Source organism: Phacochoerus africanus, chromosome 7 (assembly GCF_016906955.1).
Source record: "Phacochoerus africanus isolate WHEZ1 chromosome 7, ROS_Pafr_v1, whole genome shotgun sequence".
NCBI lineage: Eukaryota > Metazoa > Chordata > Mammalia > Artiodactyla > Suidae > Phacochoerus > Phacochoerus africanus.
This window is the reverse complement of record NC_062550.1, coordinates 59811668-59823962: the sequence shown is the minus strand read 5'-3', so window position 1 is coordinate 59823962 and position 12295 is coordinate 59811668. Positions and strand designations below refer to the sequence as shown.

At 39.9% G+C, this 12295-nt stretch overlaps 1 protein-coding gene across 3 annotated transcripts in view; it reads right to left on the bottom strand.

Annotated features, from left to right (window-relative positions):
• LMO3 (LIM domain only 3) overlaps positions 1–11425 on the bottom strand; it is a 59467-nt gene extending 48042 nt beyond the window's left edge. Inside the window, exons 1-3 of one of the 3 annotated variants that reach the window (XM_047787467.1) lie at positions 11138–11425; positions 10382–10448; positions 5006–5219 (exon numbers count right to left, since the gene is read on the bottom strand). In XM_047787467.1, the coding sequence (XP_047643423.1) occupies positions 5006–5211 (206 nt within the window). In that variant the 5' untranslated portion in view covers positions 5212–5219; positions 10382–10448; positions 11138–11425. The other 2 variants (XM_047787468.1, XM_047787466.1) reach the window with 2 other exon arrangements.
• Between the last annotated feature and the right edge of the window lie 870 nt (positions 11426–12295).

The window sequence follows — 12295 nt, the reverse complement described above, 5'->3', positions numbered from 1 at the left end:
TAACAGAGACTGTCATGGAAACATTGTTACTCAGGAAATCTTGTGAGGATCCATCATTTTTTTTCTTCTAAAGTGACGGTGACACTCTTCCAAAGTCTTGTGCAAAACAAAATTATCACTCCTGATTTGTACTGGCCCATAAAGAGTGGGTACATAGCCTAAAATGTTTGAAATAGAATGCAATAGTGCTTTCTTATAATGAACAGAAAAATGGACTTAAAAATCTCAACTTTTTATAAAGCTGTAAAGAAGGTAAGATAATTTTCCGGGAATTCTAGCAAGTATTTTTAACGGGCCACGTAGTATAATACACCCCGATGTCAAAATATTTCATAATGCTAAGATTAGCTTAGACATTTAAATATCATAAAAGTTATGACTATAATAAAGTGTTAAGAAAGCACAAATGAAACGCATAGAAAAAAAATTTATTTGGGGGGGGAGTCTTATTCCATAGAAAAGATTAATTTTTCGGAAGTTAAAGCAATAAAAAGTTATTTTTCAAATAATTATAATGTACTACTTTCCAGGGAAGATGTTTTCAACTGCCTAATATTAAAAAGGGACAAAGAAGGAAAAACAGAATGAACACATCAGTCAGCACTAAAAATGAATCTGTGTAGTGAACTGTCAGATAAAATAATATTAACAACATACTCATATTTACTTTTAAGGCCAAACATGCATTAGGTACCGATATAAATTTAACCTTATATAAAAATTTACAGGCACCAATTTTGATCGTGTGAAAACTAAAGCTAGATTATTGCTCTATGTAGCATTTAATTTTAATTTTCTATTTTAAAATCACATTATGATATTAAAGCATACAAAATTTGCAATCAGTATAGCAGCTTCAAATCCTTTTTGTTAATTGGCAACTGTGGTAGAGCATGAAGCATCATTTTTCCCCAGTACTTTCATTTTAAACAAATCATCCTCAAATGTAAAAATAGCAAATTGCATTAAATTTTATAAAAGACGGTTTTCAGCTTCTCATGTAGGAAGAGCTATAAGCAGCTTCCATGGCAAGTATCACAGCAAACAGCTTTGAGTACTTTCTCTGGTAAGACACCATTCATTGAGATACAAGATAGAGCCTTTATCGGCTTCATGCTTAAAATATACCACAAATAAGAAGTTGCAGGCTTAAATTAAAAAACAAGCAGGAATGGTCCAAAAGCCTAAGTGGGTACATTGTGATGTTCTATTCCGCCTGCATGTTGAGAGGTATTTTGTTGTATCTTTTAGTTCTGACTTAACTCTTGACATAAAATCTTAATTCTAAAATTTTGATTATACATTAACTACTTTATTCATATTTTCCAAACTGAAATCAGAATGATAGAATGATAGTTTATCAGTCACTATAGTCCTGTAAACATCATTACTAAACCTTGGCTAGTTTTACACCACAATTGTTTATCTACTTTATGTGTTATTGAGTTCAAGGTACAGAGATGCTTCCATGCCTAATTTGTCATAAACAACTTTTAAAAATAAAAAAAAACTATAAATGTGTTCGATACATTTTTAACAGACACATTTCTAGATTTTAGTATATAAATATTAATGGGCAGACTGATTTCATAGTTTAAGTCAGAGAGCGTGTTTAATAGAGGAAGTTTTTAAAAGTCAATCTTTCTGTTCCTTTTTCTAATGAGTTTTGAAAGATGGAGAGCAATTCTACAAACTGGCAAATTCCCTCTCATCAGACATATGCATCTTATATTCTACAGAAAAATAAAAGATATTGAATCAACCTTGTTATGGAAAGTGAATGTGAAGATTTGAAATTCAGTAATAAAACGTAAAAATCTTTTCTTTTTCTTAAATATAGCTAAATGTTCCTCAAAGGAGAAAAAATCTGAGAGAAATCAAATTTACTGCAGTAAGAAAATATCTTATGGTTGAAATTCTTACAGTCATCATTCAAAAAACTTGTAAAAACATGCCATCCCTGTCCCTATTGAGAGCAAGGCAAAAGAAAATGTTAGAACTTCAAGATGCATTGCTCAGCAGAAGTGTTTTTTGTGTTCTCTTTGGAAGGAGAATTTAATTATGAAGTTAAATACAACTGGCAAAAATTACTTCACTCTTCTCTACACATGAAAAAATTATCTGGCCCAGGATAATATCCACAACCCATAATTTACCGGTACTCTAGGCAAACTATTTTTTCTTTATTATTTGCCATTTTCTTACTTAGATGCCTAGTAATTTAGACAGAGAGATAAAAACCTGTAAGTTATTTATGGCCCGTTTGTACCTCAAAGATATTACATAATATCCAAAGACCTGCAAACCAAACTAAACTACTTTTTAATAATATTTAAATGGTTAAGTATTGGCTGTGCAAAATATAAGAAGGAAATGTGCTAAACTAAGAGGGAAAAGAGGAAAATGATTTTCGAGGCTCAGGAAAATAGCCATAGAATATTACTTGTTCACTGCTCATCTTGCAGATTTTGTGTAGTTAATAAACAATTCATTGGTAACAATTTGAGGTGCACCTCCTTTCTTCCCTTAATTTTCATCAGTTACCTAAAATTACGCCTCTCACACAGCATGCCCGATACGCATTTTAGACTGTCTGTTTAAACACATTCAAAGAAACTAATCCGGAAATAAAATTTGCTTGGATGTATTTGTCTATATGACCTACAGAATCAGACTATTTGAATTTGCCAGAGACATATGCCTTTTAAACACAGACACAATCTCATTGAGATACTTTCCACATAAAACTAAATACCACATCTGCTGCATAATCTATAACATGGTGCTTTTACACACATACTATTTCCCCATTTCACTTCTGCAATTTTTAAGTGTTGATGAATTACTCCTTGCCAAAGAAGCCATGTTATATACAACAAAACCTTCAGTTTAAATAAGGGATAAGCTTGCTGTTAACAACTTACTCTGAAATGTTAACAACCCTTAGGCTGTTAACATAACAACTGGCCATTAATGTGGTAATGACCAATTTAAGAGGAAATTGTACTCTGAGAAATGAATATATTGGCAATCAGGACCAGGGTTTATATTTGAAAGAGTGTGCTTTTTTTCTATTTTAAATAACGTAACAAAATTAAAAGTTTGAGCCTATCAGAAATCAACTAACTAAAAGCTGTCTCACAAAAAGCAATATATAGATTCTTTTAGAGAAAAAGAGTTCTGAGATGAAAACGATTTTGATAAATTCCCTTCAACACTGCACTTACTTGAGACTATCAAGTACCAGTTGAATATCTTATTCTTACTACCATAAGGAAGAATAAAACAAAACAAGGTTACTTTCTTTGGTCTCTATTATACTGACAACTGCAAAAAATAGTTTCACTCAGGACACCTGATTTATTTCATCGGTAAACTTGTACTTTTTATTTAAAAGTATCCCGAGATTTCAAGAGACTCTCTAAATTTGACTTAATTTTTGTCTTTATTGCTTATTAGAACACTTTAATTCTTGTCCAGACTATAAACTCCTTGTTTTGGAACTGTTGTTCCATGAATCCACTTGAGGTACTGCAATTGTAACCAAATTAAAAGTCAAAGAAAGAATCCAAAAGCCCTGGCTATTGGTTAGGAAAGATAAAGCAAAACTAGGAAGCACTGTCAAGTCCCTAAGTGCAAAAACAAATTCTATGTGAAATCAGATTCTAATTCACAATGAGAAGAGGAAAACTTTTCATTTTCAAGAGAAAAATCTAAAAGAGTTCACGGAGTAGGTTAATTTGGATTAGCTGTGTAACCACAGTGAGGGAACTCCTGCTCTATAGTCACCTTACATGTGTTTTGTGCCCTCAGAACACAGAGAAGTAGTAACAAGTGGTCATGATTAGTCAGGAGGCTGTCAGCTAAAGTGATCCTAAGAGGAAAAAGGGTAGAATCTGATAAACAGCACTGGATTCACCCTCTTGTAGTGACCATTCATCAGACAAGATGCTCTGATACATAAAAATTGAATCAGGCTGAAAATAACTGACTTACATATGAAGCAGCACCAAATTCCCTAGAAAACCCCTCCCAAAATGACCAAGGAGTTACTGCTGATTGATAAATTTTATGTCATAAGAGAAAAAAAATTCAAAATAAATCACATAATGTTAGACTAGAAAAATGATTAATTGTATCAAATATGAAAATCCCAGTGATGCCATATATCATTTCTCTAATTTGATAGATCCTACTTTATTAATATAAGTAATCTGCAGCTGAATGAAGTCACAAAGTTCCCTGAAAAGCAAAATAATTTTTCTTAAATACATCCATGTGCAGAGTACTAACAGGACATAAGTTTAATCAGCTTCATAGCTTTTGAAGCAAGAACATCTGCATTGTTCAGATGTTTACAGTTTGGCGAGTAGCTATCATTTCCCCATAATGATGGAGGTTTTGACTTTGTTATTTTCCATAAAGCTACTGGCTAGTCTGAGGCTGTTCAATATTCAGTGCTATCTTTGTGAAGATCACTTGGGATGCTATGGGGTGGGGGGTGGGGGGAAATAGGGAGATGCAGTCACACTTGGGGAAAGTTTTCAAAACTGTACAATAAACATACTACTAAATAAACACCAGTTATGAGTTTCACATGGACTTTCCCTGACAAACCTGAATCAGAAAGACCGCTGAGTTATCCTGTGCTATGCTCAGCTGGACCTTGTCATTTAAGCTCTCATGAAACATCTTGTATGCAGATTTCTACCATACACATCCTTGACAGGAACTGGCAGTTTTCACACAGGCAGTGGAATAACCAACCCGTCCACAAGTAGGAGCATCAGGTAAGGCACAAGGAAACACTTGGTGAAAGTGTGTTCCTGGCCATTGCTTAGGCAAGCATTTGTGTAAAAGGCACGTGGCAGCATTCTGAAGGCTGCCAGGGTGACATCTTTCAGGAATAGAAGCTGGGAGTAAAGAAACAAAACCCCAAAATACACTCACAAAAGTACGTTAAAAATTAACCCAGTCATCACTGGTATGCAAGGCGAATTCCTACCTCAAATAGTCTCTGCGACAAAGGATAAGGTTAGCTTTAGTGTACAGGGTGGAGCCCACCTCTCCCAACCGACAGTCACAGCAGGCACACTTCAGGCAGTCCTCATGCCAATATTTGTCCAGTGCCTTTAGAAGATACCGGTCCTTGATCTTTCGGTTGCAGCCAGCACAACCTTTCGGCTTGGTGTCTGGCTGGACTGAGAGCATTTGTATACCTAAAGGAAGACAAGAACAAAAAAGAGAGCTGGGACTCCAAGAAAGAATCACAGGCTGTCCAAAGCCAACTTAAATATTTCATATTGCCTTTTTCAAGGTGTGTTGCACTTGTCCTTTTTTTAAGAGCCGTACGGAAACTGAACTCAATTTTGGAAACAAAGAGGCTCAAACTTGGTGGAGTCCTTGTTAAATCATTTATAAAGTCACACCTATTAATGAATTCATGTTGGACATGGTAAGCTGGTATTATACACACGGAGTTAAGGAATGTTAAATAATTTTATAGTGTCCCTGTTCTCTACACAGAGAAGTTCCTTTCAGGAGACAATATGAATGGCTAACAATCTTAAAGAAAGCTATTTCACAAAGTAGTCTGTGCACAAGCTGTAGGAGTCAAAAATGAGTTTTTCTTTATTGGTTAAAGAATTGACTTAATATGTGCTTGATGGGAGAAGGAAAGTGCACAAAACCTCACTCAGCAGAAGAGCTGTTTAGAGTTAAGTGCACAGGACAGTCTTCCAAAAGCTCACCAATCCTATAATATTTGTTTGCATCCAAATACTTCCCCCTGTGTCCTTGATATTCCAAAGTTTTCATTGTGTTAAATTTTTAAAAAATGTATTTATGCTCACAAACATCAGTCAGTGTCTCTATTAAAGGCGGATTACCTAACTATATACTACATGCTTTTATATGAAACTAAAAATAAAGGATTATGTAATTTATTATCATAAACATGCACTTATTTATTTTATAGATGAAAGAAAAAACAGGTCAGGCCTAAATATATACACATAAAATTACACAAACATCCATATGCAAATACATTACATACATATATTGCATACATACTAGGTTAGACACAGGAACATTTATATAATTTAGAGCTATGTATCCATCATAAATAAGGAATCTAGCTGAGTTCTATGGGTGTTACAACTTGACTGAAAATTTTTCTGTGAAAAGATACTTGCCTTTGAGTTTCTTCTTTTTTCTTAAGTGTCAAATACCCAGCTTTTAAAGAAGCTGCACCAACTATTCAGAGCTTCATCTTTATCAGGCAACTAATTTTAAGCATTATAAAGCACTGCAGATGTCCAAATTCCCTCATTTTACAAACTATGATACAGAGGCAGAAGACAGGTTAAGGGACTCAATCAAAGCTGAGTGACAGTTGAGCACTAGACCCAGGGGCCTTCTTACAGTTCAGAGATCCCACTGCTCTATTATGCCTCCTCTCTTAGGCATAAAGTTTTAAACTTGGATATAGAAGGACACAAGACACCACATGTGCCTGCACTTGAAACAGTCTCCAGAAAGAAATGCCAAGCTCTCATCTAGAGCGTTTTCTGAGTGTTTCCTGCTTCAAAATAGCTAAACCTTCTTCAGTTCCTCTGATGCCTTAGGATGAAGCCTTCACCCGCATTATCTTCACAATCTTGTTCTTTTCTCATCACACTGATAAGAGACATCAAGGCCCCCCCCCCCCCCGCTGGCACTCTCACACCCGAGTAACTTTCCTATGTACAAATAGGACATGAATTTCACATGATGGTGTTATGATGTTGAAGTTCTATTAGAAAAGAACTTCTCTAGAAGAATGATGGAGCAGGGAATGGCAGCGAGGCATCAGGGTAGCTGCTCTTCCTGCATGATATGCGGAGCTGTGGTCTTCGGAGCTGCAGACTGGCAGCTGGATTCATACAGAAGAGCAGGTGGTATTCCTATAGCCTGCTTTCTATTCCTTTTCTTTGAAGGAGCTAAGGGTCTAGTGTAGATTAATCATAACCCTTGATAGCTCTGCTAAATCTCACTCTCTAGAACTTCTAACAAATGAAGTTTCTTTGATCAGAACGAGTTACCGTCTTCTAGCAAGGTTCCACAAGGAATGAATCCCATTAATTATAGTACAGAACACACCCAAGTGCCACTTAACCATCCACCTGGGGTGAGGGAGAAACTGTGATTTACTAAAGGACAGTCTGGATTTCATTATTGAAAATATCTAGAGATATATTAAGACTAGCTAGTCTAATTAGCCAATTTATAAGGCCATTATTTTTTATATCACCAAAGCTGAAATTTTTTTAATCAAAACCCTTCTTAGTTGTAGCTAAGCTATGTTCCTGAGTTGTGTGCCCAACACCAAGTGTGGAAGGTCAGTTATCTTTATTCAAAATGCTCTGCAACCACGACGGGGAATACCAACATTTGGCACAAGTAACACTACTCTGCTTGTCTTCACAAAATGTTTTTGTTGTGCTGACATTTTAATTTAGCACTCAGAGGCCAATTAATATTTGAAACTCTTACATTCTCTTTGGCCTTGGGAGTCAAAGGAGTTTGATATTTGACAGTCCGTCCTGGTACCTTCTAGTAGGGACCATTATTGCCTTTCTCTTGAAGAGGAAATCTTTTCAGTACTCTGCAAGTTAACAGTTGTAGAAAAAGCACTATTTTGTAGTCACCACGTTGCCATGTACCTAACAGGCATAAAGCAGGCAGCAGACTCCCTTCACCATCCAGCAGAACTCGTCTGGGTAGAGTTATGTGTTCGGAGCTGAGAAACATCTCACAAGTTGCTTATAGCACATCAGGACTCATAACTAGTTTTAGATTGGCATGTAAATTGTTCTGAGGGAAATTCTTATTGCCTCTGAGACCCTGCCATTCTGAGTTATTTGACAGTTTAAGGGAAATCATAATTAAAAAAAGACATAAATAATAGCCTGTGCAGTGTGGTGTGCAGAAATAAGTAGAACCATTTCATTTAAACTCTGGTGAGCTTTTAATTGCCTGGATTGCATTGTGAGGCGGCCTAACGGTTGATTGCCTCCATTATGTTCCCTTGTTCTGTGCCATTCATCCGCGCAGTCTCAGCTTCAGTAGTTAACACAACAAAGTAACCACAACTCCACAACACACAGGGGTTTAAAAAAATAATCATAATAAAAGATTTGCAGCACTTAGACACAGTCTTTTATATTTTTGGACTAACTACACGTAGTGAATGGAAAACATTTTGTCCCCGTCGGAAGATTCACAGAGAACAATTTGGGAGAAGGAACAGGAAGAGGGAATACATAAAGGGGGTTGGCAGAGATGAGGTGCCTCAGGAAGATGCTAAAATGGGAATGCAGGTTCTGCAGCTGGGAGCAGTGACACAGATTAAAAGAATTTGGCCAACACCAGCCATTCGATTGCCAAGAGGTACCAAACAAAAGATTTTCTCTCCTCCTGCCCATCTTCATCCTCTCCCCAGCCCCCAGCCCCGATTGGAGAACTGGATTGGGCCTAAAAGCTTGTTTCTCTCTGTTCACTGGCCCAGAGCATCCCTACAGGCTGCAGCCCCCTAAGGGACAACAATGCAAATAGATGTCCCCAGATCTCAGGCACTGGAGCTGCTTAACTCTGTTCTGCCCCTTCAACTCCCAACCCCCCTTCCCATCTTTCCACCACCCCCTCCCCTTTTTGAGCAATGGAGCTGGGAACCAATTTGATTCCCTTTTTCTCCAATGCAGCTGCAAGGCTCAGAGATACTGACATTTTTCCACTCTTATCAGTTTAATTACAGTTACCATGGCAGCAAAGTGCTAGTGCTTGGCAAAGGCCAACAAGAGATTTGCAAGACTGAGTTCAATTTTGATGCAGCTCACATGCAAAATAAAAAAAAAAAAATAAGAAACATACATACACTCTAACAAAGAATCCCTTGAGGAGTTTATGCTCCAGCCTTTTGTGGTTGTGTCTTTGCAGCCACACAGGGATGATTTGCAAAGAATGTAGCAATATTTGTTGCACCTAGCAAGATTAATTGGTTTAAGCAGCAGTCTTTCAAAGCAGTTACAACAATAATATTTCGGAGCTTTTCGAAAGACACAAAAGCAGCGGAAGAACAGGAAGGCTTTGGAGCAGCCGAGAGTGCCGAGCGCGGCAAAGTGCATCTATGATAGATTGTAACCTTACCAAAACTTTTCTCCTTTTTCTGCATGAGTTGACTTAGGCGTGCCTGAGTTGCAGCAGCTTCGCATTGAGCACCCAGCCCAAAAGGTAGAAGTGGAAGGGGGTCTCTCAAATTTAGCTCAAGTGCGGACCTGGTGCGCAGCCTCCACCGAGGACCGACTATTGTGAAGCCACTTTGGGAGCGGGTCGGAGCGGCAGCGGGGGGTGGGGGAAGGGATGAGGGCAGCCAGACGAGACACAGCGCACACACAGAGCCCCTCGCAGTGTGGCAGTGTGCAAAATGATGGCGAATGACAAAGCCACATGCTTCCTTAACTCTGCCCGTAATCCCAAAATCCCAGCGGCCCCTTTTAGCTTCGTGGTAACAAATGGATTTGATTAAACTGTCACATGCAGCGTTAGCATAGCATATCATGTTCAATATGAAAAAGATCATAAATCTGACTTGTATTTCATAACAGCAGTCTGGGTAGCCCCCGTAAAATTGTGCCGCATCAGTCTGAATCTCAACCTATTAGGACAGAGGCACCTTGCTCCCCGAAACCTCTCTCTTCTCGCCACTTCTCCCCAACCACCCCCTCCCCCCAGACGGTCACTTTTCCTTCCTGCAGGAACAGCATTTTGTTATTACGGCAGAGTGGGGAGAGGCAGAAGTGGCCATAAGAACCCAAAGATGGTCATTTCAACTCTTGGGGGAGGGGGGTGATGAATTCCTGCAAGTAAGGGAAGTGGGTCCGGAACCCACCTAAGACCGAATCACCCTTCCTATGGGCCGGGCCGGGCCGGAGCGAACGTCTCCTTCCAAACTCTCCCCGCCCCTCTCTCCCCGGGAGTCGGGGGTGTGGAAATGCTGCAGTTCCTCGTGAACTTTGACTATTATCCACTCGAGTCGTACTTGAGACGTTCCGCGCCGCAGCTGCTCTGCTCTCCCTCCTTCCATCAACATCTTCCGCCTGCATCTATTTCATGTCTCATCATAAAAATAATGAAGCCTCACATGATTTAAACAAAACCGTCTCAGCAGAGCCGCGGCCCGAGTGAAAGTTGCAGTGCGGAGCTGGGCTGCAGCTCCAGTTTATGCCTCATTAGGAGAGGCTGGGGAGGAAAAAAATACCCACATCCGCACACGCACGCGCGCACCCGCAGACACACACACCACAAATAAGCCGCCGCATGTGCACCCAGTTGCTGCACTTACCTTCTCAATTAAGCGATACAGGGGGAGGCCGTTCAGAAAGCACAGTGGCTGCTTTGTAGCGCTTCTCCTTGGGAAAGGTCAAAAAGAAGCATTGTTTGAAAAAAAAAAAAAAAAGAGGGGGAGGGAATCTCTATTTTTTTTAAGTTTAAAATAATGAGGTCCTCCAGGATCCGCCAAGTAATGGTGTTGACCGCATCTGAGCCACAGGTGTCCTCCTTTTAGGCAACTGCAGTCCGAGGCTTTCCCTCTCCGTCCTGGCTCAAGACAACTTACCCCAGCAGCACGCGAGGAGCCGAGCTAAAGGAAGCCCCGGCTCTCAGCTGCAAAATGCAATCCCTTCCCAGCCAGACATAATACAGCCAAAGAAAAGGTCACTCAGTTATTACTGAGCCGGCAGAGCCCAGGCAGCGCTTGTCAAGACCACAGAGAAGCAGCTCCCTCCCGATTTAAGACTATTTACCTCTCGCCCCCACCCCTCCCCTCTCCTCTGCTTTCCTTCTCTCCCTCCCTCTCTCGCGGGCTCCCTCGCTCGCTCTCGCGTGCCTGTTCTGCAGCTCAGTCAAGTACAGCCGCCCTCGGAAAGTGCAAAGCAGCCACAAGACAGATCGGGCTTTGTTGCTAATTTCCCAGGGTGAAAATTTACAAGCCTGCGAGTGCAGTCAGCACAACCGCACGCATATGCTACTCACAGACGCTGGGGACGACCCCGCACACAAAAAGGGACCTCTGCGGAAGTCGACTCGGGAAGGACCCTACCTCCTGGACCCGTCCAAGAGAAGTCCTGCGAAAGAGCTCCGGAGGAAGAGGGTAGGGTTCCTAAAATAACCGGGGCATTTTGGAATTGGTGGTCACGTTGAAAGCAAACTGTCTTCCAAAGCCAGTTCTGAAGCTGCCAATTATGGAAATAGAAATAAAAGCAAGGGAATCAAACTGCTGCCAGAAGACACTGGAAAAGCACACAACCCTCCCCTTTAAGAAATGTCTGGGGGTGGCTGCAGTGGCCCGGTCTCTGACTTCCACTAATGAACTCTCCAAAGTCGCTGCTCTGCAGGGCAGGTCTGCTACACAAGCCGGGTCCAGAGCCGCCACGCTCCCCTTCCACTCTTCTCTGATGGCCCAAGAATCTGTGAACTTGTTCCCCATTTACCAATACTGGACGATCTCCCCCCCCAACTTCCACTGAACTGCTTCCTGCAATTACTTGAGTTCCTTGCAATTTAAAATTCACACACTAGAATGGAAAACACTCAAGAGCACTGAGAAACAGGTTTTTAAGACTAACTTGGGCAGACTTTGAGTATCTTCATTACTGCCCAGTCTTCTTAGGCTTGTTTTAGAGCCCTGACAGATTTCTTTCTTTTTTTTTCCCTTGAAAAAGGTCCCATTCTCCCCAACCACTTCTTCGCTTAACTTTACTTTGCATCTCTAAAGGCCACTGGCAGCTTTAAAATATCTTATTAATTTTCTAAGTTTTCAAACTTCAAAGTCATCCTCCCTTTTTGGCAACTATCATAGCACCCCCACCAGATTTTAAAAAGCCCTGTCAGAGGTCAAGCTTAAAAATAGTCCAGATTTGAATGACACTGGCTGAAATGTTCTAAGGGCCAAGAAAGACTCAATTGTTAAACTCGAAAACTTTTCTTCTCAGCACCATCAGTTCTAGTTTAATCTAGTTCTAGTTTTAAAAAGAGGCTGCACACCCCCCCAACCTCCGTGAATATTTAAGCTAAATTATGCTTCTCTTAATAAAGAAGAATGGCACAATATTGATAACTTATTTTTAATCCCTTCCCTTTTTTAAAGGCTCATAATAAAATAGTATGGAGTTTGCTTTCTTCTCCCTGTCAAAAGCAACAAAACCCAGAACTAACCTGAAAAATAACGAAAGTCACAAATGGCAGATTAAGAAGAACC